This window comes from Archocentrus centrarchus, chromosome 13 (genome assembly GCF_007364275.1).
Source record: "Archocentrus centrarchus isolate MPI-CPG fArcCen1 chromosome 13, fArcCen1, whole genome shotgun sequence".
NCBI lineage: Eukaryota > Metazoa > Chordata > Actinopteri > Cichliformes > Cichlidae > Archocentrus > Archocentrus centrarchus.
In genome coordinates this window covers 19,460,289-19,486,554 of record NC_044358.1, presented here as the reverse complement: position 1 = coordinate 19,486,554, position 26,266 = coordinate 19,460,289, and the positions used below count along the sequence as shown (strand labels likewise).

Genomic DNA, 26,266 nt, shown 5'->3' with positions numbered 1-26,266 from the left:
GAGGGGGCACAAATTGTGGTTAATTGACATTTTCCAAAGCTGTACATCAATATCACACAAAAATCCATACACGCTGTGTTATATAGAGGCAGAGCTGTGTCTTCACTTCAACCACATGTAAAAAACAAACAAAAAACTTTGTGTTTTATATAAACGCAGCTGCATTTAAACTGATGATATTACATTGATTTAGTATCATCGTACTACTGCTGTAAACCCAATCAACCTCTAATAATGTTCTAATTTAAAACTCAAGTTTTCACCATAAAATGTTTTGGGGGGTCTTCTGAAGCTTTACTCCCCACTGCATACTCACTGCAAACTTTTCAATACCCCCACAAAATACGTATTAAAAGTAAACACACACAAACACACATACTCAATCTGTTATCATTAATGAGCTCTGCCTAAACCCCTCAGAGGAACCTTATTCTCTTTCAGTCTATCGAACATTTGCACAGCCCTGCCTTTCTTTCTTTCACAGCACAATGAGCACAGAGGGGCAGAAAGGGAGGGGAGGCACTGACTCTGACATCATTTTCTGAAACACACATGTACACCAAACCCCTAAAGATGCACACTGAAGAAGAAGAGGAGCATTAAAAAAAATCTGTGAGGGTTGCCAGGAAAGATGGAGCTGGAAGCTGACACACACATATAAGCAGGTTTCTACTGGGGAAGAAAAGCTGGAAAAAATGAAAAGTTAAAGCAGTAAGAGTAAACCCAAGCTTGATTACATTACCAGTATGTACACAGAAGGAATTTGAAGTGTGAAGCATGAGTGGCAAAAGAAAGGATGAACAGATGATGTATGAAGCGAGGGAGGACGCACTGTGGCCCTGAAACGTCTGTCACAAAAAGAGCTCTTTTATTCCACCCAGCCACTGTGACGCTCTCAGCCTCCACAATGAACATTTGATTAACAAATAAATTTATGGTGAGCTAAAATACACTGCCATCTTTACATTAAAGCACCATTAGCCATGCCATTAATACTAATAAGGATTATTATAAATCTTTTTGCATTTGCTGTTTGGATGATCATATTTCCCATTGGGCTGTTGCTGGAAATCAATAACAAGAGGGCCCATTCGCTGTATATTAGCAGCATTCATCATAATAAAAGCTCTACTGTTGGCGGGTGTTGATGTCAAAGGCATACCCACAGGAGCCTGATTTGATTGGCTCTCCATGCCTTCATAACAACTAATTACCATATTACAGAGCAGGAAATGGGTTATGTGTGCTGCTGTAACTTCTGTGTGCCTGCACCTGTCTATTGTTTTTTTTTGTTTTTTTTTTATTTAGCATGCACTACAAATTTGAGAGCATCCAAGCCCAATCAATAGAACAGTGATGCAGACCCATAATTAAAACCCAGTATAGCTGCAAGCCTGTGCTGTCTGTCTGCTTTTTACACTTCATCACCTTTATCAGCACTTCTGGCTCTAAGAGGCGTCAAGCATCCCAATTTGTGACCAGCTGGACACGATTACGTTTAAAAAAGACCGCAGGGGTCCAAACATGTGTCAGATATTTCCTGTACGCAGATTGCATTTGAGCAAAAATTGGTTATGAGTTGTGTTTTAACAACTCAGAACTGCTTTAATCATTGCTCCAGGCTCAGATAGTTTAGTTAATTAGATCCTTTTCAGACAAAGAATGACTAAAACTACATGATTTTTCATAAAGTATTCCCTTTTGTCACTCAAAGAGTTACATAACTTTTCCGTAATGGCCAAAGTGAGCGCCAAGTGCTAAATTTAACTATTCTTTACAGTATATCCACAAATCAAATTTCTCATTAATTACAGCAGTTTGTAGAGAGAGAATTCTGCTGACAATTCAAAAAAGTGCCCAAGCATACAGTAGAGTGATAAGGGGAAAATGATTTTTTTTTTTTTTTTTTACATAATATAACTGATTATAACTGATCTCAAGAGTTTCCTCTGCTACTAAAAATTTGCTTTTTCATGGTATTTCTTTTTCTATTTGTTTTTATTGGCCTATTCTGAAATCTTTGTTTAGAAGAAACAAAATTCCAGTCTTTAATCAACAGGCTGTGGCCAAAAAAAGCAAAGGGAACTGTGGATATTTATGCTGGGTGAGTAATGAGCTGACTGAACAGAGGGTGTGGCAGAAAAACTGAAAAGCAATTAAAACTGCCATCTCATATATGTAACAAGACTCATGTCAGTCACGTTGTTGTTTGTCAAAGATTTGTCAGAAATCAGGACAATAACATGCAATTTCTGTACAAATTTTTTTTGTTCCATCCCAACTTTTCGAAAGGGGAAACAAGTGTGACACAGAAATGGACAGAATTACGTGCATGTCTGTTTTTAAATAAACTCTTTCTGCTCTTTTCTTACTGAGTAATATACAATATAAGGGTTTTCTAATAAACCAGATAGTTGAAAGCAAAATGGAAATTAATTTTCCCTATCACTGAGAAGACAGGGCTGACAAATCTGCTCTTAGTTCAACATATTTCTAAAGCTTGCACCTTCAATAGAAGGGTATAAAATTTTCTAAAGCCTCACACCAACCCACAAAGCCTTATCTTCATATCTCTCCCCGTAGGCTGTTAAAACAAGCGATCAGTCCTTGCCCTACTTTCTCCCGGTAATGTAGGTGGATGGAGAGAAAGGGAAACCAGTCGATGCATCATATCTGCTGTTAAGACTGAAGCTTTATGTCCCAAGACTCGGCTAAAACATGCACCAAATAAATCAGGGGCTCATTATGGAGTCTCTACAACCAAGAAGTCTAGGGAGATTTCAGCAGTGCTCTGCCAGATCTAGCAGTTGATCCTCAGGGAGAAGTGTCAAGATAAAGGCACCACACCACAAGAAGATAAACTATAATTACCTGAACCCTGGGCTTTAGGGGGCAATTTTGGTTCTGCCTCTATAGGAAAAATACCTACACACAGATGGGATCAAGGCCCTGTGTGTCCTGTATACGTGTAAATGTGAAAATTCACACTGCTTAGTCAAGTCAGCTCTCTGTACTCTATCTGCCACTGTAATCCAGTCTAACAGAATTCAAACCAGCTTTCAACACAAAATCCAAAAGGTCATTAATCTGGCAAAAGAAATGAGAGATGAGAAAATAGATTAAGCAATGAAATATTCAGGAGAAGCATCCTCCCATATCAGTAAATTAATTTCCAGACTCAAATCACCCAGCCTACCAATGAGCACTGAGCGGCCATCTCCCAGAGGGTAGCGCTGGTAGCGTGGCACAGCAAATGGTGGCAACTTGTGGAAGAGAGGCTGCAGCAGTGGCTCCAGTCTAGAAGCTGAAGGATCCGAGGGGTAAAACAGGTTGAAAATCTGAGAGCAGGCTGGACGAAGCTGGCTCACTGAGGGTCAGAAAACACAAGCATAGGCATAACTGTTAGAAAGGGGTTTTAGGCTGAACTGAGGATGAGTCAGATGAGTGAGGCCTTTGGATAAGTGGAGTGAATTAATTTACCTCACTTCTTAATATGTGGATTATTTTCATAGAAAATCAACATACTGATAGACTCAAATTTAAAACTATGGTACGTGAAATACATGTTTTTGCATGTTTCCTCCTCCTTACCCTGAACGGCAGGCAGCACAGTGCGTCTCATGGCCAACACTAGGCCCAGCGGGCAGCCCAGCAGGAAGCAGTCCGACACCTCAAAATCAAATCTGCCCGGGTTCAACACCAGACTAGTACTACTGCCGCCACGCACCTCCGTGCCCTCCTTCATCAAACTGGAAGTTAAAAAACAAACAGACAAATTATAGATCATGACCCTGAACGGGATGAGTGGAAGACGATGTATGGATGGATGGATACTGACATTGATAAGGGCAACTCACAAGAGAAGAATATAATTAAAAGTCTGACATCTAGGATCTGAATACATAGAAACTGGGGAGTGATGAGTAAACCACCCCCTGGCAGCATGTCAGAGGGAAGTTGGGAAATTTACAGTTTAAATAGACCGTCAAATTGAGAGGGTGTGTTTGGTATATGACGCAAGAAGAGTGATGCAGTTCAGCCCAATTTGTCTGCCTGATTTAGCTCCATTTATAACACTAAGCTTTTTTTTCCATTACAGACTGCTTCCATGGGCAAACATTCCAAAGGCTGGCTTTGTAGGCCCTTCTCTCACCTGGAGTTTGTCCTTTTCCCTCTCTGTCCTCTACCTCATCTTTTTTTCTCTCCATTCCTCTCAAGGCAGATGGTTCCCCTTCCTGACCCTGAGGCGTCTTCCTATTAAAAGGGAGTATTCCCTGCCTACTGTCAACAAGTGACCTGCTGAAAGGGAATTGTCATATCTAAATTAATATAAGGTCTCTGCCTTAATAGGTAAAGCACCCTGAGATGACTTTTCCTGTTATTTGGTTCCAAAATAAAGTGAACTAAATTGAATCACCTGGTATCTTCACGCTCACATACAGTATACTAATTCACAGTCTCTTCTTTGGCAAAATGTTACCAAACTAGGATGGCAACTCTGAATCATGAGTAGTAAATGGAAAATATAGTACTTCACTGGCGTGTACCTAACATTCAAGTGGACACTTCAACCTCCCGAGACAGTGTTTATCACTTTAACCATCTCTGCTTCCCATGAAAAATAGGAGAGGGCAGAAAATTAATACAAAAAGATCATTTTAATAGAGGATTTCTGGCATGTGTGTGCTCTCCAGCTAAGTCGGACAAGGTAGCAGGGTTAAATGTGCAATAAAACAATATTTTAAATGAAAGCAGGGGTAATCGAAAAATTTCTAATAGCGAAATTGGAATCATTGAGTTGCGATCCTTTTGCTTTGTCCTCATTCAAATGTAGGCCGGTGTGTTTTAACATTCTGAGGTTGTTGTCAGCACTGGGCCTAAATGACTCAGCCAGAGCAGCTTTTCACCCAGTCTTCACAGTCTGCATCACACTGACAGTTGTTTGAACAGCCGAGCTGGTCTCAGACAGAAGCCATTGCTGCTGACTGACAAGATCCATTTGCTTACTAGCAAGCCAACATTTCCCCATCAAGTCCTACACAGAGAGGACAGATTAGCAAATAGTCTCCAGCCATCCTTAAAAGCCGAATCAATAGCGTTTTGATTGTTTTCTGCTTCCATTTTTAGTTTTTGTCTCCACACACAGTTGGTTTCAGCCACAAACAATATGCAGTATGCACATTAACAAATCGTGGATTCATTAACAGTTTTTCAAACAAAATTTCCACATATTCTGCAAACAAAGTGAGAACTGCCTCACTTATGATGACTCACTGCATTGTATATCATTGCATCTCATAAAAAATGGTAAATTAGTAATGTATATGGCAAATGTAATTAACACCTATACTCATCCCCATCCTTGCTGGATGTCATCACTTTCATTCACATCTTTTGTCATTTGGAGGAAGTTTATTCTTTTTTTTTCCCAGTGGGCAGCCGTGCTTCTCACCTTTTCCTCCATGAAACAGGCAAACCTAAAGCTACAGTGTGGGAAATATCACCGCTAGATGTCAGCAGATTGCAGTCAACTAAATTCTGTTTTCTTACCCCTCCCGGTTTATGTACATAATCCTAGCTTTGGCGGCTACTGTAGAACAAACAGTTGTTGCGTCAGGACCCCTTCTCAGGTGATAAACATAGATATGTTTTATTCAGCGAAGAGAGATCAAAAACAATAAATTTAGACTACACTCCATGATGGCCCCGAGTCACCTCAAAAACTCTGGCCGCTGTTAATCTGTAGTGAGTGTACCCAGACAGCAAAGTCTGCCCCACAGTCTTATCTGGGTAGGCTGTCAGATCACTGTTTACCTCATGCCAGGTGAGGAGCGTCCGCATCCATTTACTTGGGAGGAGGCGGTAAAACTTTGTGAAGGGAGTCTGATAGAGGTCGACAAGTCAGTGAAGCTCACCTCTGACGGATGACAGCGATACTGAGGTGAGTTGCTGAGGATATCCTGAACTTTTCTGTCAGTAAGTGCTGCTGTTTTTGCTGCTGTTAGCCAGTGTTAGTGAAACTTCCTTTAAATTTGATCTAACATTGCTGGACTCGAACACTTAGTTAATAAACTCTGATATGATGTGAGAAAACTTTTTATCTGAGGCAAAGTGCAATTTTTAGGACACTGGAGCCTAACACTAGCCGGCATAATGATAGCTTATAACCAGCTGTTTCTGTTGTTAAGCCGGCTCATCAGCAGCTGAGACAAAAGGGTCACAAGTCCAGTCTGCTGACAAGGAATAAATAACTATGTTAATGCACATTTTTGTGTGTTAGATCCCTGAGGAAGAGGATGAAATTTATCCAGATGCAGACATGAATTAAAATGAATTAAAACGGCACACAAACGCCTACAAGTTCTTTTTTTCCTCCATATTAAATATGTGTCCGGTCTCTAGCCACATACAAAAAATGGGATTAGGTGGAACGGTGATGTCCACCACAGCCACTGTATTCAAGATGGCAGGGCAACATGGCGGCTTCCGCAACCCGGCGCCTGCACCTATGTATTTTTCATGGAATAATTTTAAGTTTATGCGAATGCATCAATTTGTCGGAAGAGATAATTACACATTAATAATCTCCAATCTCATTGTGCATTCTGTATCATGACAATAAAGGCATTCTATTCTATTCTAAGTATATATTTAAGAGTACAATATTCATTTTTCTGTTAAATAAACTTAAAACATGACTGACTGTCCCTTGAAGAGATGAGTGTCTGGCAAAACAGAATATGCAACAGTCAGTTTAGACTCATTCTTCATTCAGTCATTAACATGTGACCTTAAAGACAGACAGTGTACATGTGTTATGAATGTATTTACCCAAAAAGTGAGTGTTACTTGGCCCTGTTGTTGTAGGAAGAAAAACTGTCTTTTCTGTTTAGTGGCTTTCATTTCCATTTTTATTTTTCGTTTAACTTCACATTACTGGCAGTATGTAAGATTAATCTGACACGTCACATTTGTGGTGTTTTTGTGTGAACGGCTGACATTTTTATGAGACTTAATGAGTAATGAACACATGCTGTATCATTACTGCACTAAACAGATCTGACACTGATCCCTCCATATCAAACTCAAGCACCTCTGATAGATTTTCTTATGGGCTAACCAGTAGTCCTCCAAATAATCTTCACATAATCTTTTTTTCTGAACAGTTTGAATAAATAAGATCTATATATGTTAACTGATCCAAACAAACATCGCTAACAAAGATGTGGAAAATGACACATGTCAGGTAAAATAAATGGTGAGCATAGCACACCCGCCTGGGATTTCATATGAGTGGTGTTATGATCATTTGCATATTATCTCAAGGGTAATTTTTAGTCTGGAATATTGCAAACTAGAGGGTGAGAGCCATCTAAAGAGCTATTCTGAACTGAGGAATAATGTCTATGCAAGAGCAGATTTAATAAGCCCTCATGGTGACTGCAGAGGGGGGGGGGGGGGGGGGGGGGCAGACCCAGGAGAGGAGCCAAACTCTGGTTTAATCAGGAGTGTAATAAGAAGTGAAAGGTGAGAAGGGGCATTGCCTTGAACTATGTGGCATAACTGTGAATTGATGAGATCCTATTTTCAGTGAGTGTGCAGCTGTGATGGTGCAAGCCTAGCAGGGCATGTGATATGCAATGGGAGCACTGGTTGCTTGAATTGAGTCAACATGGCAGTCGTTTCCCCTTCAGCCCCCAGCCACATTCAGCTCTCAGTCTCCCTCACAAACTGGCTGGCACAGGCACAAACAGGCTATTTATAGTCCAGCAGAGACAGGTAGGCAGGATGAGCAGTCAAGCTGCAAATATTGATACGGAGCAGGGGTGAGACGGGGCAACGCATTCCAGACAAACCTGGAGGAGGGCCAGCTTCCAACACCTGGGTCATCACATGATGCTGTAACATATCATTACTGATCGACAATGGCTGCTTGGCAGAAATGAACGTTCTGTACTTGTGATGTCGCACATGCTTTTTTGTTTTTATGTGAACTACATTTTTTTTTTTTATAAATAGAGATCTGGCACAAATGTTGAGTGTCTTGTGTCATGGTACATTCTTCCCATGTTGCAGCCGCTGCATTTGGAGCATATTTCATGTATGATGGAAATGGTGAACAATATAAATAAACTCATTTTTTTGATTGTATAGTTATTTTATATCACAGGGAGCTGAGCATGAAAGTGTCCCCACCCTCACCTATGAACTTTAAATCGTGACCAAAGAAAAAGATTGCGGATCTGACTAGGATGCCACCTGGACGCCTCCTAGGTGAAGTATTCCAGACCCAGGAAGAGGCCCCGAGGCCCTCCAGGCACGCTGGAGAGATTATATTGCTCAGCTGGCTTGGGAACACCACGGTGTGCCCCCCTACCCTATCCCCCCTGGATAAGGTGGCCGGGGACAGAGAGGTCTGGACTTCTCTGCTGAGACCTCGATAAGCGGTAGAAGATAGATGGATGAATGGATCACAATAGTGATGAATTTTATGAAGTCATTTAAAGAAACCTGGGAATTAAATTACTAACGGATTAAAAGAATTAGGAAAAAGAAAACAGCAAGCCAAAATCACGTTCATTTTCAACATTGTCCACAATACTAATACACCGGAGATACTCTCTTAAAATGTATGTCAAAATATTTGCAGTGGCAATATGCTATTAAATTAGTTTCTTTGGTTGTGGGTTATGTCCTTGTGTCCTGCTTCACCTGGAAAAAAAGCTGTGCTGGCCAGTGGACGAGGTGTCTCCATCATATGAGTCGCTCTGTTTACGGCTGAGCGGTTGGCCGCCCTGGCCTTCGTTGGGAGCGGAGATGTCAATGTTGCTCTTACTCAGCCTCTTGCTGGAGCTCAAACCTGAGCTGGACTCCCCCAGCAGGCCCGAGTTATCCTGAGAGAAAGGAGAAAAACGTGTTTTAAAACCTCAAGTCACGACAGCAGTCACACCCCAGAAATTACACATAATATGATGGGAGTTGATCTGTTTTCCCAGGTGAACAGTTAAATGTGGGAGGGGGAAAAAACTGTCTGCAAGAGTGAGTCTATTAGATGCGAGGGGATTTGAATGGCAAAGTGGGGGTGAGAGGGGGGAGGGAGTAACAGACGGAAGCTGGGATCATGCGAGACTTAGAACAGGGAAATAACAAGCTGCTTCAGGATGGCAGTTCAGCACAAATGTCATGATGAATATGTTACATGCACACTGCAGGAACTCTAGTGCTCCGGAACATTCAGATCCCAATGAAATCAAACGCTGAGTATAAATGGTGATTCACGTGCACAGAATAAATAAACGCCCACTGCGATTTTTCCGTGTACTGGAAAACTTGCAAAAAATAGATGTGTACCGCTGGACTACATACATGTACACACTTGCAGTAATTAACTCAACTGATGAAGGCATGGGATAACACAGGTATGTGATTATGATCTTCTTATCATGCATCACCAAAAAGTGTGTTCTGTCATCAGTCTTCCCTGTGCACCGCCAGTGTCTGTGCTCCTACCTTCAGGCTCTCGGTGCTGTTGTTCCTGCTGCTGTTGTTGGGGCTGCCAGACCTATGGTGGTTGCTGAAGCACAAAGCGTCAAAGCACAGTACACCACCCACACAGTCGCCCATCAGGCAAACCTGAACAAAAAATATATGATTTAGACACCCTCTACATATGGTTCATTCAGTGATAGTTCAAGGGGAAAACAACTGGAGAGGTGAATTTAGAAAACAACATATTTTACTGGAACTAGAGGGGATGACGTATAGTAGGCACTATAGACTGTCACTGTATGCTATTAGTGAAAGTATACAAGGAATTTTAGTATTTTGTAATTATATAGAATAATAGTCGATGGACAGCAGTAATAAATACAATATAATAATAGTAATAGTGAATAAAAACTAATAAAAATGAAAAAAGTATTTTTCCTATACAGCATTCTTCTGCAGCTGTTTCACCACTATGCACAATTTATTTAAATGCTTTTTCTCCTCCATTTCCCTCGTGCATTACATTGTGCAAATATTTTTTTAATGGAGAAAACATTTCCAAGACGAGCGTTCTCAAAGATACTGTTTATGCTTTAATTACGAGCAACTCAGTGGGGGGGGGGGGGGGGATCTGACTCATCAGCCTCCGAGTTATAATTCTGTGTCAGGTACGTTGGGAATTTCTGAGAACAAGAATCTCTCAGAGGGGTCAACAGACTGCTGATGAAACAACTGCAGGTCCATCTGTAGTAAGTGAAATCCATGAGCCATTTCTCAGAACACCTGTGCCTTCTTCTTTTTGGGGCTGAATATCAGCTTTTAAAACCATCAGCTTAACTTCTCTTCAGTCCAGTCAGCGAGTTTAATGATGGGCTAAGTTAGTTTACATCATGGCCTCCGGTCTGCCCCTGTAGTTTTGAATTTTTGGAGTTTAGTAATGCTCATTAATGTTATTAAGTTTCGCATGATTTGGCTGCTTTGTTCTTAGCTTTGCTTATTTATTAAGTTGCTGATTTATTATTAGTCACTATTCTTCATGGCTCTTGGTTCTTGGTGTTTATTGTTTAGGTTTTATTTTTCATGCATTTAGTTTCTCTTACAGTGTGTCCAAACGTTTGACTGGTACTGTATGTTTTAATTTTAGTTACAATTTGCATTTGAGTTCATTAGATTCCTTAGTGTTTTTCTCCATTTATCCTCCTGCATTTTCCCCTTCTGTTAAGTTATGGTAGTGATTCATCTCTTACTTTACTTTGCTGGCTTGTTGCGTCTTGTTAGTTGTGTCTTGTTTTGTGTTTACTACCTCACTCGTTTCACTGTCTAAATTAAGCTCAGCTGTGTCTTGTTGTCCTCCTGCTTCCTGTTCCCCAATTACCTCGTGTGTGTATATATAGACCTGTCCTTCCCTTCAGTTGTTGTTGTCTTAGTGTCTGTTTGCATCCCTCTGTGGTTCCCTGCACTTTATACCTCACTAGTTTGTCTTCTTGTGTTTCTCAGTATGTTTTGGATTCTGTTTCGCTACCTTTGGACACAGTTTGGATTTCTGTTAGTCCCTTGGTCTTGTATTTTTTGATTTTCATCAGCCAATAAATGGTTCACCTTCTGTTAATCAGGCTGCCTCCAGAGTCCTGCATTTGGTCAAATCATTATTATTATTATTGTTTTTCTACATCATAGATGATTACTCGAGCACCTCGTGTTTTTTTCTGGTTAATAAACTGCTGTTTAGGCAAATCTGTGACTACCAGGAGAGCAGCTGGCTGAACATCACGCAGTAATGCTTGTTACACAGATATCCTTGCACTTTCATTCTGCCATCACTGAATGCATCTGTTTAATCAATGCTTTTCTGTGTGCCTTTTGCAGTTTAAACACACTGCATTCTCATACCTACTGACAATTGCAAGAATGAAACTGAACTCATGTTTTCAAGTGCCAAGCCATGTTTCCATTCTCGCCAGGCTGTATGCTTGTAAAAATATAAAGTGTTGGAACTTGCTAATTACACTAATAGTAGATTAGTAATAATAGTAATTACAAGTAGGGAAAATATTGGGGAAGAGAAAGAATGAACGCCAGGCAAGTTATGGAAATTAAAGCAGAAGGAATTATTAAAATTTTAAAATCGACAACCTCTTGCAGCAGACAGTATGGACACACACAAGAATCAAAGATTAGCAGACACTGATGTAACTTTGGGCCTTGCATTGCTTTGTTGATACTGACTGGTAATCTAGATGGTAGTGACCAGTGGGCATTTACTATTTACATGCACCATCGAGTCCTGGGAAATTTGAGAGTTTTTAGTTTAAGCAGGCAATACAGCAGATAAACTGTACAGTGCTTGATGACTTGAACTGTAACCTCATTTAAAGTAGTTCACATGTTTTGAGCCCAAACCAAATGTGTAAATTCAGGTCCACTGTGAATAGCCTTCTCACAGATTTCCTCATTATGAGATACAGCCCATTACCAAGAGCCTTGTAGTTGTTATGCACAACTAAGAGCAGGAAATGTGGTCCAATAAACATTAGAGATCCGGCACTCACTGAGGGTCTGAGCTCCCACAGTTTCCACACATTACAAAGCCCACTCAAAAGCAATCTTTGCTTCATTGACTTCTATTAAAGGGCCAAAAGTCTATTATTAAATCATGAGAGATGAGAGTGTAGCAGGCCCCCTTTGCCTCTCATCGCCTTTCTAAACAGAAGAAGGCAGTACAGACCTGTCCGCTGAACCCCTGACCATCTTCTGACTGCAGGAAGCTGCGATAGACTTGGTTGGCCCGGTCAATCACAGTTGCCACAGCATCCTGGTAGCGTGGAGAGACAATGGCGAGGAGGGGAAGGGCAGCAAGAGGCAAGTGGTCTACGCTGCTGGACACACAGCTCTCATCATAGCTGTACGGGTTGAGACTGGAGGGGGTGATGATAGGTAGAGAGGAAGGAAGAGTTTAAAGAGGGATAGATGGATGAAAAAGAAGAAGGCAGATTTCATCATTATTTTATTTCTTAAAAGGTTTTTGTTAAGTGTTGTCTTACCACTTTGAAAAACACCAGTGTAACTTTTTTCTTTTTTTTTTTTGTAGAGAGCCTCTATATTTGCTGAGACCTCAATGTTTAGGGTGATAAAGCCTTTTGGAGCTCAGTGACCTGTCTTCTGTCTGGTACTGTTTGGTTTTGCTTCATGATGGACCTGGAGGACAGCCTAGCTGCTTTTTGATAGTTCAGAGACATCTCGGTTTTGCCTTATCTGGAGTGTAGCTGAAGGAGACTGTACTTTATATGAATAATTTATATACTTTGTAGGGTTAGGGCTTCAGAATTGGATGAAAATGCCTCCCATAACAAGCGTGTTCATCTCATCTCCTTGTTCCAAAATAAATGTATCTGTATCTATTCACTACAGATACATTTATTATCTGTACTATTCACGCATCTCTGAAACGATTATTTCTGCATGAGCACAAACCTTATTGATGCACAGCCATGTCAGACTAAATGAACAATAATGATTAAAAAAAGTAAGAAGTTGACGATGCCTAAACTCAAAGCCTCAGCAAGAAATGTTCCTCTTCTGTTATGTGACTATTCCACACCCAGTCATGGTGCATGATATCTGATTTTAGCCCAGGTTTTTCCACAAAGCTGGTGTAGCATAAATGTGTGTGTGTGTGTGTGTGTGTGTGTGTGTGTGTGTGTGTGTGTGTGTGTGTGTGTGTGTGTGTGTGTGTGTGTGTGTGTGTGTGTGTGTGTGTGTGTAGGCAAGGTGAGAGGAAGAAATATGTTATCTCTAGAAATAAAAATTATGTAAACAAGCAGTTACAGCAATGAGAGCAGAGTCTGCATTTTTACTGATTGTGTGTGTGTGTGTGTGTGTGTGTGTGTGTGTGTGTGTGTGTGTGTGTGTGTGTGTGTGTGTGTGTGTGTGTGTGTGTGTCAGTGCACACACAGGATCAGCTAGAGCACTTCATGTGACAATGTGGGGAAACAGTAAAAGATGGCACTGCCATGCACTCTCTCCTTGAGCTGCAACCCTGTCACCATCCATCAGTTGCTCTGATTACAGAGAGAACCAGCAATGCCACACCAAGGCTGAAATACTGTATGTTGGCAAAAACAGAAGTTTAAGCTTTCTTTTTTAGGTTTCACGTAGCATTGGCACAAAAATATCTAAAACAACACTTTGGGGGGCATGCAATCTCTCTCATCAGTTATCATCAATTATAATTGTATCACTTTTCAATCCAGTCAGTACAGATTTTGCACACTGTTAAATGCCTGCTGGTCCTGTATGTTTAGCTTTGCCCTCCCATAATGTCATTAGGAAATTTTAAAGGAGAGTGTTGGATAATAACATTTTTATAATTAAGCCCTGTGTCTCAACAAATTTAGGAGAAAGGGCTTACATGCTTCTTTTAGCTGCTCCCTTATTCACAAGGCGCTGCCACAGCTGACGGATCTGCATATTCAATTTGGCAGATTTTTATGCCAGATGCCCTTCCAGAAGAAACCACTACGGATCTGTCCGCTGAATCCCTGACCATCCCTGGTTTCAAACCAAGGCTCAAACCAGGCTTTAAATACATACGCCGAAGTTGCTAACTACTTAACTCATTGCTGGTCTTGCCTTATTATGGAATTTTTTTGACAATGAATCAAATATAGAACACCAACTTCAAGTGAGCATGCATGGCTGGATACATGTATGGTAATTTGTACTGGGTGAATTCAGATTGCAATGGTCTAATGTACAGTGCTACATAAATGCCAGTCCACCAGAGAGTAAATTGATCTTTTGCTGCTCTTCTTATTTTGCTAATAGGAATTTGTAGGTCATTAAAGAAGCTTCAACTGTCTCTGGGAGTTTGTCAGCTTTGTTTAATTAGAGCCAAACACTGTAGTTTAATTATCCAAGGAAAAGAAAAACGAGTCTGTGTACAGTCTGTAGGAAATTACTGCATTTCCACAGTCAGACCCCAAGCAACTTATAAGCCACTGTTATTTCATTTGTCTAAACATTTACTTGATGACCTAATTTGACTATATTGCTGTGCATATTTTGCATTATATTCCCATTTCAGACTAAAAGCTTAATCATCCAAATGAAACATTAAAAATCTTCTCAGAAAATTATCTAGTTGCAACATCATCATCCCTGTTTTGGTTTTTTTGTTTGTTTTTCTTTTTTAATTTCTAATTCCACACTACCAAATGTTGTAGCAGCCATCGTTTTTTAGAGCAATGAAATATACACTCACTGGACACTTCATTAGGTACACCTGTTGAACTGATTATTAACACAAATCAGCATAAAAGCACGCCCATCACACTGCATTAACCCTGTTTGTTACCTCATGAAAAACAAAGACTTAATAATTACATGATCTTGACCTTTGGCTTGACTTTGACTGATGACTTTCTGGGATTTTCACAACATGTCTAGGATATACAAAGACTGGTCTGAAAAAAGAGAAAATATCCAGTGAGCAGCACACAAATTTGCCCTGTTGATGCCAGAGGTCAGAGGAGAAAGGCCAGACTGCCTTGAGCTGATAGGAAGGCAACAGTAACTCAAATAACCACTCATTAAAACCCAATTATGCCGGAAAGCATCTCTGAAAGTACAACATGTTGAAACTTGAAGCAGATGAACTACAGCAGCAGAAAACCACAGCCTACCTGAGTACTGTTGCTGACTATGTCCATCCCTTTATGATGATGGTGTGCTCATCTTCCAGTGGTCACGTCCAGCAGAATATCGCACCATGTCACAAAACTCAAATCAACATGACAATAAGTTCATTGTACTTAAATGGCCTCCACAGTCACTAAATCTGAATCCATCATATACCTTTGGGATGTGCGGCCAACAAAGCTTCAGCATGATGTGCTTGATGTTATCATGTCAATCTGGACCAAAATCTCTGAGGAATGTTTCCAGCATCTTGTTGAATCTATGTGACAAAGAATTATGGCTGCTCTGAAGGGAAAAGGAGGTAAAACCCAGTAATAGGAAGGGGTAACTGGTGAGTGTATCTGCAGCAAGAGCCATCCATGTGACTGTTGTGCTTCCAGCTACACAGCATTCAGCAGTCAGCCTCTCACATCTACAGTGGATGAAGCCTCCTCCACAATTCCCATTGTCACATTATGGCAAACAGTAACACAAAAGCAATGATTTGTTGAAAAATGATCAAGTCCACTTGCGCTGCTTGACAAAAAAAGGTGAAAATTAGACTGTCAAACTTTTCACTGACAGAAGCAGTTGGTAAAATGGATTTGCGCTTTGCAAAAATCCCTTCATTTATGCTTCTAAAGCCACATAAAAATGCACATAACACAATTGTGGATTTATAATTTTGGAAGCTTTGAGCAGCTGGGTTTCACAAGAAAAACAGCAGCTGTGCCCCTGATTTGTGCTCAAATACCCCCTACTGAGTCCCTTCTCCCTATTTGGCAAGTCAAGCTCACAGCAAGTTGCCAAAATATCAAGTGGGCACAGGTGAGAAAAAAAAGGGAGCGTGAGACTAACAAAAATGTAATCCCAGAGCCATGTGTCACAAGGTATTACACAAGCAAAGCCTGCAGATTTACCTCTCTGAGGGACAGTGGGGCAATCTGAGAATATTTAAACCAAGCCAAAAAAAGTGCATGTCTAAATTTAGTCTCAAGAAAAGGTGCACTGTGCGCTTCACTTAACTTAAAATATGCATGCAGCTTTTATTGTGATTTTATCGTGAGCTTTTAGTGCCAATCCTCTGTCAACCTCTTATTTAGATGTGGAAGTTAAAAGAATATAAAATGAATGCACTTCAGTAAAAGGAGCAGTTGTTCTTCATGAAAAGTTGAAAAGATTTAATCAGCAAAGTGAATAGACGATGAAACCTTAAACAATGTATCGCCCTGCTTTTCAGAGACTCGATGTGATATTCAGCAACTGACCAGAGCAACCTCGCTCTCTGAAATACTAAAAACACAGAAAAAAAACCTGCAAGTTTGCTCAACAGTCCACACTATCGACAGGCAAAGTTGAAAACCAACTACCTGCCCTGATCACAAGTTAACAAATGTAATATGGATTATACATTTGCTTGCGTGTTTTACCTGTTACATTTTTTTAGATCACAGTTAAACTGCTGTTTCCAGTAGTTTTTACAAAGAGCGATTTTCCACTGTACTAGCTGCTGTTAATGAGCAGTCCCGCTGAAAGATGTGGCTCTGATGTGTAACTGTGAGTGTTCACCCTGCAGTGTATGAACTCTGCTCTCAGGGCAACTTTCTGGGACAGACTCAACACCTTGAGCTTCTTTTATGCAGATTCTTTAAAAAAGAGAGAGAGAGAGAGAGAGAAAAAAAGCAAGAAAACCTTTGTAATTTATTCGGCGTTGCTGGAATGGTGCAGCTATCTGCATAACAACAGTGTCACTCCCTCCATAGAAGCTGCTGTGTGAGACATTCAGTTCAGGTAACAGAAGCACAGAGATGTCAGCATGTTGCTCTAGGATGGACAATTGTGCACAAAAAAAAAAAAAAAGGCAAAAGAAGAAGAACTAAAAAACATCAGGCCACCTCATATATTAAATCAGCATAAACTGTTTATCTGCTGCTTGTTTATCAAGCTTTGGAGCTGAGAGAAAAGAATTCCCCACATCCCAGCTAAGTACCGCTGCGGGTTTGGTCCGAGCTTTGTAGGGCCCTGATCTTATTAAAGTCTTGTTAACAGATGCTACTCTCATATACTCACAAAACACACACTTGCTTTCTAAGAAATTAAAAAAAAAAACTGTGATTAATATTCTATACACAACTCTACCTCTGAAGAGGTTTCACAAGTCACACGACAGGAACAGAGGTTTAACACCTGCTGCACTGCTCCCCAAATGTCAGGTGAGACACTCATTATTTGTGTTGTATAATTATGCAAGCACTTGTTAGCATTAATAGCATGGAGCAGCCACTGTTTTACATTTGAAAGAGTGCACAAATAGGATTTGTTTGTTTGTGTGTGTGTCTGTATGTGCATGAACTGAACTGTTCTCTATTTTATATAATCATCCTGGAAGGCTGCAGGTTATTCTCGGTGCAGCAGTCGTGCTACTAATTAATGTGAAGCAATTATTAACGTCTTTTTCTGGACAAACACGTGCTTTGGAAAAGGCATCTCCACCAGACCATCGAAATCACAACTGTAAAAATTTTATGATTTCCTTTCTGATGCTGGTGATCAATGAAATAGAGTTGTGATATCAGGCGAATACTGGAGAGAGCATAACTGACAGATGGTCCTTTATCGTCTGGATTTTACAGTTCAGTACAGTGGTAGATTCAGACTCTTAATTAAGAGCCTAATGTAATATAACAGGCTATAGGAATGACAAACCTGACATCAATCAAACAGCAATGAGATGGCGGATAATTCAAATGTGCCACTTGGGAGGCTTTTTGCTCCTCAAAAGAGACACATTAACATCTCCCTGACTGACAGAAGAGCGTGCCTCGTGTCGCTGTGACGGCTGTGCCACCATTATTTAAATTCATGAGTCATGTGCTGACGAGCGGCAGCATTTACCCCGTTGAAATCTCTGCGCTCGCATTAAAAAAATGCAGCTGAGAATATGCGTATATTTACATAATGCACATATGTCTTTATATCTAATGAAATTGCATGACTTTAAAGACTCCCATAACACATTATCTGCAGTATTTTTTTTTTAATGGGTCAACTTCAAATCAGCTGTGAGGTTATCCTTTTTCTTTGAACTCTTCGTTGGCTATGTGCCTCTTTCTAGAAACGCTGTCAGAGTTACTCAGTGCCACCTACAGGCAGGGTAATTACGATACTCTGCTAGTCTTCCCTAACATTTCATAGTAATGTGATGATGAAGAAATCCCTGAGCAAAGCAGGGAAAGGATGAAACGAGTGGGCCAATTAAATCTCGAACCGGCCTCATCTCACGCAACATAACCTTGAGACAGACTTTGTTATGCTGCCCTTCCACCCCGTCGCTTCTTGCCATTTAATGGCAAACTGAAAAACTCTGCAGTCACTCAGATTTCCTGCCTAATTGCCCTCACAATTTCTTAATGCCTGGCTTAGCACTGCATAGCGTTTATGCAATTAACATGAACAGCAACAGCACTCTGCAGGGCCTTATTAACTAGAGAGAGGACCTAGAAAGAGTACTGGCATATCCCCAGCCACCAATGGCTAGAATAATGAGCTCTTACCTCCTAAACAGAGGTCATTCTCTGTGGAGACGGACAAGTCAAAATCCTTCCAGCTGTCCTCTTTTGGCCTGAACACGGGTGATGTACAGTGACACTGAATGCATTATATTTTACTCTCCTGCTGCTCAGATGTAGATTTTTAAAAGCTGAAGTGCTTCTCTTTAAACTGAGACAGTGGCAGTGAGCTGGCTGCAGAGGAAATCAATTTGGAAGCATTTTCATTGTTGCAGTTAATTGGGTGTGCTATGGCGCTGTAATACACATTCAGAGAGCTTTCCCAACTCGTTCTGTGTGGGATGTATTTTTTTTTTCCCCCAACTGCGTTTATGGATTACGCATGTGTTTTCGTGACGCTCTCTGTTCCTCGTCAGCACTTCATTAGTACAGCAGGGCTAATAACAACAAGAAAACAGGAGCCGAAAAACATGTTCGTTCTCTATGGGGACCTTATAAGGAACTATCGAGTCCAAGGTTTGTTTGTTTATGTGAAAGTTTCTCTTTGAGGCGCTAAGAGGTTTTGCCACCTCCGCTCCGTGGTGTGATTTTCAGCCAAGCTGTTACCCAGAATGAGAACAAATTACCGATACTGCAGAAATTCCTTTTCTATGTGGCTGCCTGTTCCTCAGATGTTTATGTTGGCATGCAAATAAATGAGACTCCACACACCCACAAGTTCAGCACTATCATTAGAGAGAACACTGTTAAGTGACAAAAGTGCAGTTGACTGAGTGCCGTGCCTTCATGTGTGTGGGCATGCATTAATCCCTACTGACCACACATATTGTGAGATTATATTCAGGACCTGGAGCCATAAGTAAGTTTTGTATATTTTCATTGGGGACCAGAAAAACTGCTGCAGGTGTATGTTTCCATTTCTAGTGTTCACAATAAAGAACTGACAGGTTGTTTTTTTCAACTATAACATGCATTTAGTATGTGTTTTAGTCATACTGATGTGTTTATGTCAAAAATGTATCAAGTTCACCTATAAAACAGTTTAACAGTGACTAAATTGAAAGGTGCATGAATAAAGGTAATACTACTGCCAAACAGAAAACATACCTGTAGAGCTAATCTTTTCTCACTATACAAATATATGAATGTAGACGTTCTGTACTGAGAAAAAAGGGAGATTCTCAGTGTTTTCTCCCCGTGACAGGCTTAGTGAGCTCTGCTGAGTTTTCAGAGTCTCACCTGGCTAGATCACCATGGTAACTGAATACATAACCCAGTCCACAGCAGGTTGTGCTCAGAGTTTCAGTTTAAAATTGGGAGGTATTATTAGTTTATTTACAGTAAGCTTTACAGCATGTGTGATACACAGGAATTTATATGTGCAATTTGTTAAGTCGCACCTTGCTAACACCACCGAATGAAGCCCAGGTGCTAAGTTACAGCAGCGCCTACTGTGCTTTGCATTGTCAGAGGAATTTCCATGTATTCAGTTGGCGATGCAGAAAATGTATAAATGATTTTATGTTTGGTTCTGATCTGCTGCCAAGTCTCTTCTCATACCGATGCTACTAGAACATAAATTAGAAAGTAGAAAGGTCTATTTATTGGCTATTTATCACCAAGAATACCTGTTAGATCAATAGGATAAATATGACTTTGATCTGGCAGCAAACTAAAGATATTTATATCATCTTTTTTAGGCTGTGAGACAGTGTTGGAACTCAACACGCATCTTTAATGTTTGCATTCTTCCAGTTTAAATCTTAAACAGCAGCGCAGAGAGCACACAGCAGAACATAAATATGTTAACTTGAGTTAATATATTCCATGTCCCAGGTTCCTGCCCCAGGTGGAGGACTTCAAGTATCTCAGAGTCTTGTTCACGAGTGACGGGAGAAGGGAGCGGGAGATCGACAGACGGATTGAGGCTGCGTCTGCAGTGATGAGGTCGATCTACGTTCCTACCCTCACCTCTGGTCACGAGCTTTGGGTAGTGACCGAAAGAATAAGATCGCAAATTCAAGCGGCAGAAATGAGTTTCCTCTGAAGGGTGGCTGGGTTCTCTCTTAGAGATAGGGTGAGGAGTGTGGCCATTCAGGAGGGGCTCAGATTAGAACTGCTGCTCCTCCACATCAAGAGGCTAGGATGCCTCCTGGGCGCCTCTTGGGTGAGGTGTTCTGGGCATGTCCCACCAGGAGGAGGCCCTGGGGTAGACCCAGGACATGCTGGAGAGATTATATCTCTTGGCTGGCCTTGGAACACCCTGGGGTCCTTCCAGATGAGCTGGTGGAGGTGGCTGGGGAGAGGTAAGCCTGGGCTTCTCCTTTTAGGCTGCTGCCCCCACGACCCGGCCCAGATAAGCGGAAGAGGATGGATGGATGGATGGATGGATGGATGGAGTTAATATATATATTTTACTGGTTGGTGCACTTGTGATACAATCAATTATGGCAGCATTACTATCTTTGTCTTGTTTCCAGCATCAACATCGCATTGTACTGTTATACTTCTATATCTTTAGAACTCTATCACCGGTTCCTCGGATAATGTGTCTGAATGGAGCAGATGCTCAGTTGTTCTGTTTTGTGCAGAAGAGTCAAATAATGTGTCTCATGTTTCCTTTAATGTGAGCGTGCACAGTGTCTGAAGCAGAAAGCCTGAGTTAACAAAGAATAATAATAACCACAGTCTTGATAGCCGTCATCTCAAGGGACTTAATGAAAAGAAAACCCAGCTAAATATGTTGAACTCGCTTTGTAGTATACCCCTCTCAGCTCTCTGGAGACCATACTATTTGTTAGGGGACTCCTCACGCTTCTGATCACTGAAGGTAGTTCTTGGTGACTAGCTGCAGAACAACCACACTACATGTGGTTGTTTGCAAGGGCTGCAGAAAAGCTTTGGGATAATTAGCAGCCTCCCTGATACTGTGTGATGGATTAGAAGAATATTTGCCAACAACTTTTGCACAAATATTTAAAAGATTTACTGGCTGGCTTTAAACCATGGAAAGGATTAAAAAAATAATGAGTTCATATTTGCAGATGCATTTTGATAGAACTCTTTGTAAAGCCAACCTGTACCTTGAGAATATAATTACTCAAAGCAATGAGAATATACCCTAAGTTGCATTTGTGGTAAAAAGAAAATCCACGTTAACAACATCAAGACTGCTATCAGGGTTATGGACCTCCTATCTTTTTGGAACTAAGAAGGTGGTCCACTTTTTTATGGGGTACACCGCTATAGGAACTTATGCTGCAAACATAACCTGCTCCAGAGCAGGTTATGTTTGCATCTACATTAGAGATCAATAGATATGAAATGACAGCCTAATGACCAATCAAGTCTCCAGAAAATGGCATCACCATTCCTAAAAGATCTCATACACATCTGTGCATGAAGAGAAGGAGGGTCTTAAGTTTTTCAATAGCATCTAAAGTCTTTCCCTGATGAACATCAGGAATAAATATAGATTCTCAGGCAAAACTTTACTCCTAGATTTATGTTTTTCTATTGGCAGCAAACAACACTACAGCAATTTTAAAATCTGCGATTTAACAGAATTTTTTCTATAAATTTTACAAAAATTTCCTGTTTTTTTTAATATGTGAAATATCAATAAAATGACAAAAAAAACAGACTGTGAATTAACATGTCTAATGTAAAATAATGTGAAGAACTTTTTTTTTTCCATACAAAAGGACTCTAAAAATACAGTCACAGGTTTAACATAATTTCACAAATATTACTTTTATTTTAAAGATAAAACTGGTAAATTCTAGTTTGATACTGTAAATACATATCTAAAATATGAGCCATTGAGTGTAAAATTACAATCATTACTGTCTGTAATTTTACATGGATTTGATAGCAGATATGTTGTGTCATTAAAGTTTTCACCACTAAAATGGTGGGAAAAAAATGTATGTTTTTTTATTATTCCATCCATCCATCCATCCATCCATCCATTTTCTTCTGTTTGTCCAGGGCTGGGTTGCCTATGTTTGAATTCAGTTATTATATTTAATCTTTATTCTCAAACCTTAAACAGCACAGAGTCTGCAGCTGAGAGAATAAAACCTGAACCTGTAGCAGGTTATGTTCTGAGTTTCGTCTTAAAATCATCTGGAAATGTCACATTTTTACTGATTCTTTTACTTACAGCATGCTGTAAGTGTGATATTTTGTATGTTCAGCTTGTTTAGCTGTACCTTACTAAAACCACTGAATGACGTGCATCGCATTGTGTATTAATTTGGTGATTTAAAAAATGTATAAAATGTTGTTTTATTTGATTCTGATCTGCTGAGAAGTTTCGTTTATACTGCTAGAATTGAACCTACCAAGAACTCAAATTCATTTCACTGACCTGCTGACAAACTAAAGTAATGTCCACATCGCTTTTATTAGGGTATGGGACAGTAACCTTTAGTATTTAAATTAATCCAGTTTAAAGTTTCATAACTCCATCACCTTAGAAATAAACAGCAGCACTGAGAACGCACTCAGCGCTAAAATAATTAACTTGAACTAAAATGTTTATTTTACTGCTCTGTGCACTGAATCACCAGATTAACGATTTTCTGCACCATTAATTTTCCTTTTTAATTAATTTTAATGATACTTTTTGCAACAGTATTGTATTTTGTTGTTATATTTTTATTATCCTCTGAGATTTTTGATCACAATTTAATCATCATCTGATAATGTCTTTGAGCGGAGTGTGGCACTCCGAGGGATCATTTCCTGTGGAAAAAAAAACAAAAAAAAAACGCCCCTTTTAGATTGGCCAGATGATACGAACACCCCCCCCCATTGATGGGAACACACAGGGGAAAGCCTGGGTTAACTGAGCAACTTGATAACCACCTTTGTGTGACTGCTTATCCCAGTGTCCAGTGTTAGGGTGAGTGAATCCAGATAACGTTAAGATACTCGGGGTATGCCAAACTCACTTTGTAGTACAGGGCTCAGGGCCTGCTGTGTGTTCTCCTCTGTTTGCCCATCTGTGTTGTCTTGCAGGTTCCTGGTGGGCGGCATTAATTACTGAAACTGAGAGCCCCTGGCCAGTCTCCCTGGAGCATTTAGCAGCAGGGTGCATTCCAAAAGTCCCCTCCTATCTCCTTTGCCTAGCCTCTTTTCCTTGACCTTAATGTCATTGATGTCAAGGAAAAGAGGTTAGGAGAACTCATAAGGGCTTATAAAAAGATAACACCTGAGAATCTGAATGACCTTACTAAAAGTCTCCTTAACAATGTGATGCCGTGTTGAAACTACAATATGCAGAAGATGAACTACATAATGCTCATCCTACTTCATGTTCTGCAGGTCACTGAAAGCAGAATAGCATGTAATAAATAAGTTGGAATTTTAACCTCCTGAGACTCTGCGTCCACATATGGGGACATTACATTTTGGCTTTGCTGCACCTTATGCGTCATTATGCTCAATAGTATTTTATACTTTGTTAAGTCATGTTGTTTTTGTTGTGTTATGCTTTAAAGTAATCCCAGTGTTCACATCTGAGCACATCTTTTTTCTCACAAAAGTATGTAACAACCATGTAACAAAATACAACTTCCTGTTCAAAGAGGAAGCTTAGTATATATATACATTTCAGGTCCATCTCAGCTTTGTGACTGGAAGTTGTGAATGGGAGTATTTTTGCGGCTGGCCTTAGGGCATACATATTTGTAAGAGTTTCTCTTTCAGGAGGAGAATATTTAAATGAGTCGCCCAAATGTGAATTACAAAGTCTGTGGCAAAGTCTGTGGAGGGGGAGATGTTATCAGAACGGGTGCGTAATTGGAACTTTGTGTGAAAGGCTCTAAGCTGTGAGCGCAGTGCCAAAACACTCTGTCCTAAAATTCTTCACTCAGTCCTGATGCTGAGTGTTTAGAGGCGAGCCCCGACTCATTGCTCCTCAATAAAACTGGGATTTTCATGGTACAGAGCAGAAATGAACTGAACTAAGTTGTCTTGTCTTTTTTCTCAGCAGTGCGCACACAGCGAGCAGCTTCTCTCTGCTGAATCTGTAACGGATAACATAAAATATCTGTGAAAATGCAGCTATGACTGAATCCATGTTAGTGTGTTAGATCAATGCCTGAATGTTGCCATTTGCTATTTAAAAGATAAATACATTTGGAAAAAAGTGATGCGAGCATTTAGGCATGTGGCACAATAACAATGCAAGTGGGCTGACTGCAAACAATGGTTTGTGTTCTCCTGCACATCGTACAGGTCGGCTTGTAATAATGAAGCTCTCCTCTGGATAAATCCTGCACTCCACCTGGGTTTTAATCCTCAGAACCCTTTGCACAGTGCCCAGTGATTTCAATTAGAAGAGTTATCCCTTAAATCAAAAGGATATAAGATTTAAAAGAACAAGGCATAAAAGGGGGAAGTAAAAAACACATAAAGCCACATGAAAAACTGACCATCACAATAAAACAGAAAGTGAACTGTAAGAGAAATGAAGAATAACCACACACAACAGTCAACATAATACTGAAATCATTGATCATAACAAAGACCATCGCGATAAGGAACAATAAAATAATATGGAATAAATTTATGATATGTCGCTAATTCTAAATTTGTTGGTATGTTCCTTTAAGTTGTTCATTTGTACATTTCTCTCTCTCGCTTCATTTTATTTAATCATTTCTTTATTTCCCAGCAAAACAGCTTTGGTCCTCTTTGACACGAATGGCTTTTTTAAGCAAAATTTCATGCATGTCTGTGTGTCCGCATGCATTCAATTACAGAGAATCAAGAAGCGCAGCAATAACTCAGTTTTGCTGAACCGCAATGGGAAACTGCTGTCGTGAATATTTTATCTCGGCATGTGGCGAAAGCAAAGCCGGACGTCAAGCTGCTGAGAAGCTACACAACTCAAATCTCTTTACACTTGTCTTGCTTCCAGTCAGTACCTCTCTCCTGCTAACATCAATCACGAGGCCAGACAGAAGCCTCAACTCGACTGCATTCTCTCAGACACAGTGATTAGTGGCAACTGAAACAAGGAATATCCTCGACATAGAGCTGGAGAGCCGTGAAAACCAAGTGGCACTGTCATAGGCAGAACTGTTGACCACTGGGACATGTGACATTAAATGTGAAATGAAATCATTAGTTACGCTTAAGCAGCAGTCCGAAGACACAGCAGTTCAGACAAAGGAAAGAGAAAACAGACATGTTTTTGCCTCCTGTGTCTCAAAAACATCATCCAGAAGCTTTGCATCACTTTCTTTTGCAAGGATTAAGTCCTGGGATTGTTAATGGGGATAGCATTGTACAATACATCATAAGGGAAGACTAACCTGCTGTCTTCTGTTCATTACTGAACCAACACCCACAATTAACTCTCCTCTTTAAAACTGGCAGAGCAAATGAAACCTGAATACAAAGTAACAGCAGCTAATTAACCAAACAGATCATTACACGCATTGCTTGGAGAGGCCTTAGTGTAAACTTTATAATGTCATTTAAGCATTAATTTTGTCCACTAAGAAGCCACCTCTGCTATTAAAGGGGAGATTTAACAATTAAAAGCAGCATTTATAAAGGTGAGGGGTTTCATTTTC

The 26,266-nt window shown here is 40.3% G+C and overlaps 1 protein-coding gene across 1 annotated transcript in view; it reads right to left on the bottom strand.

Moving 5' to 3' along the window:
• pitpnm3 (PITPNM family member 3) overlaps nt 1-26,266 on the bottom strand; it is a 115,440-nt gene that overhangs the window by 16,275 nt on the left and 72,899 nt on the right. The window contains exons 6-10 of the mRNA XM_030744689.1: nt 12,215-12,404; nt 9,511-9,633; nt 8,713-8,894; nt 3,592-3,749; nt 3,197-3,367 (exon numbers count right to left, since the gene is read on the bottom strand). Of these exons, the coding sequence (XP_030600549.1) occupies nt 3,197-3,367; nt 3,592-3,749; nt 8,713-8,894; nt 9,511-9,633; nt 12,215-12,404 (824 nt within the window). The remainder of the gene's footprint in view (nt 1-3,196; nt 3,368-3,591; nt 3,750-8,712; nt 8,895-9,510; nt 9,634-12,214; nt 12,405-26,266) is intronic.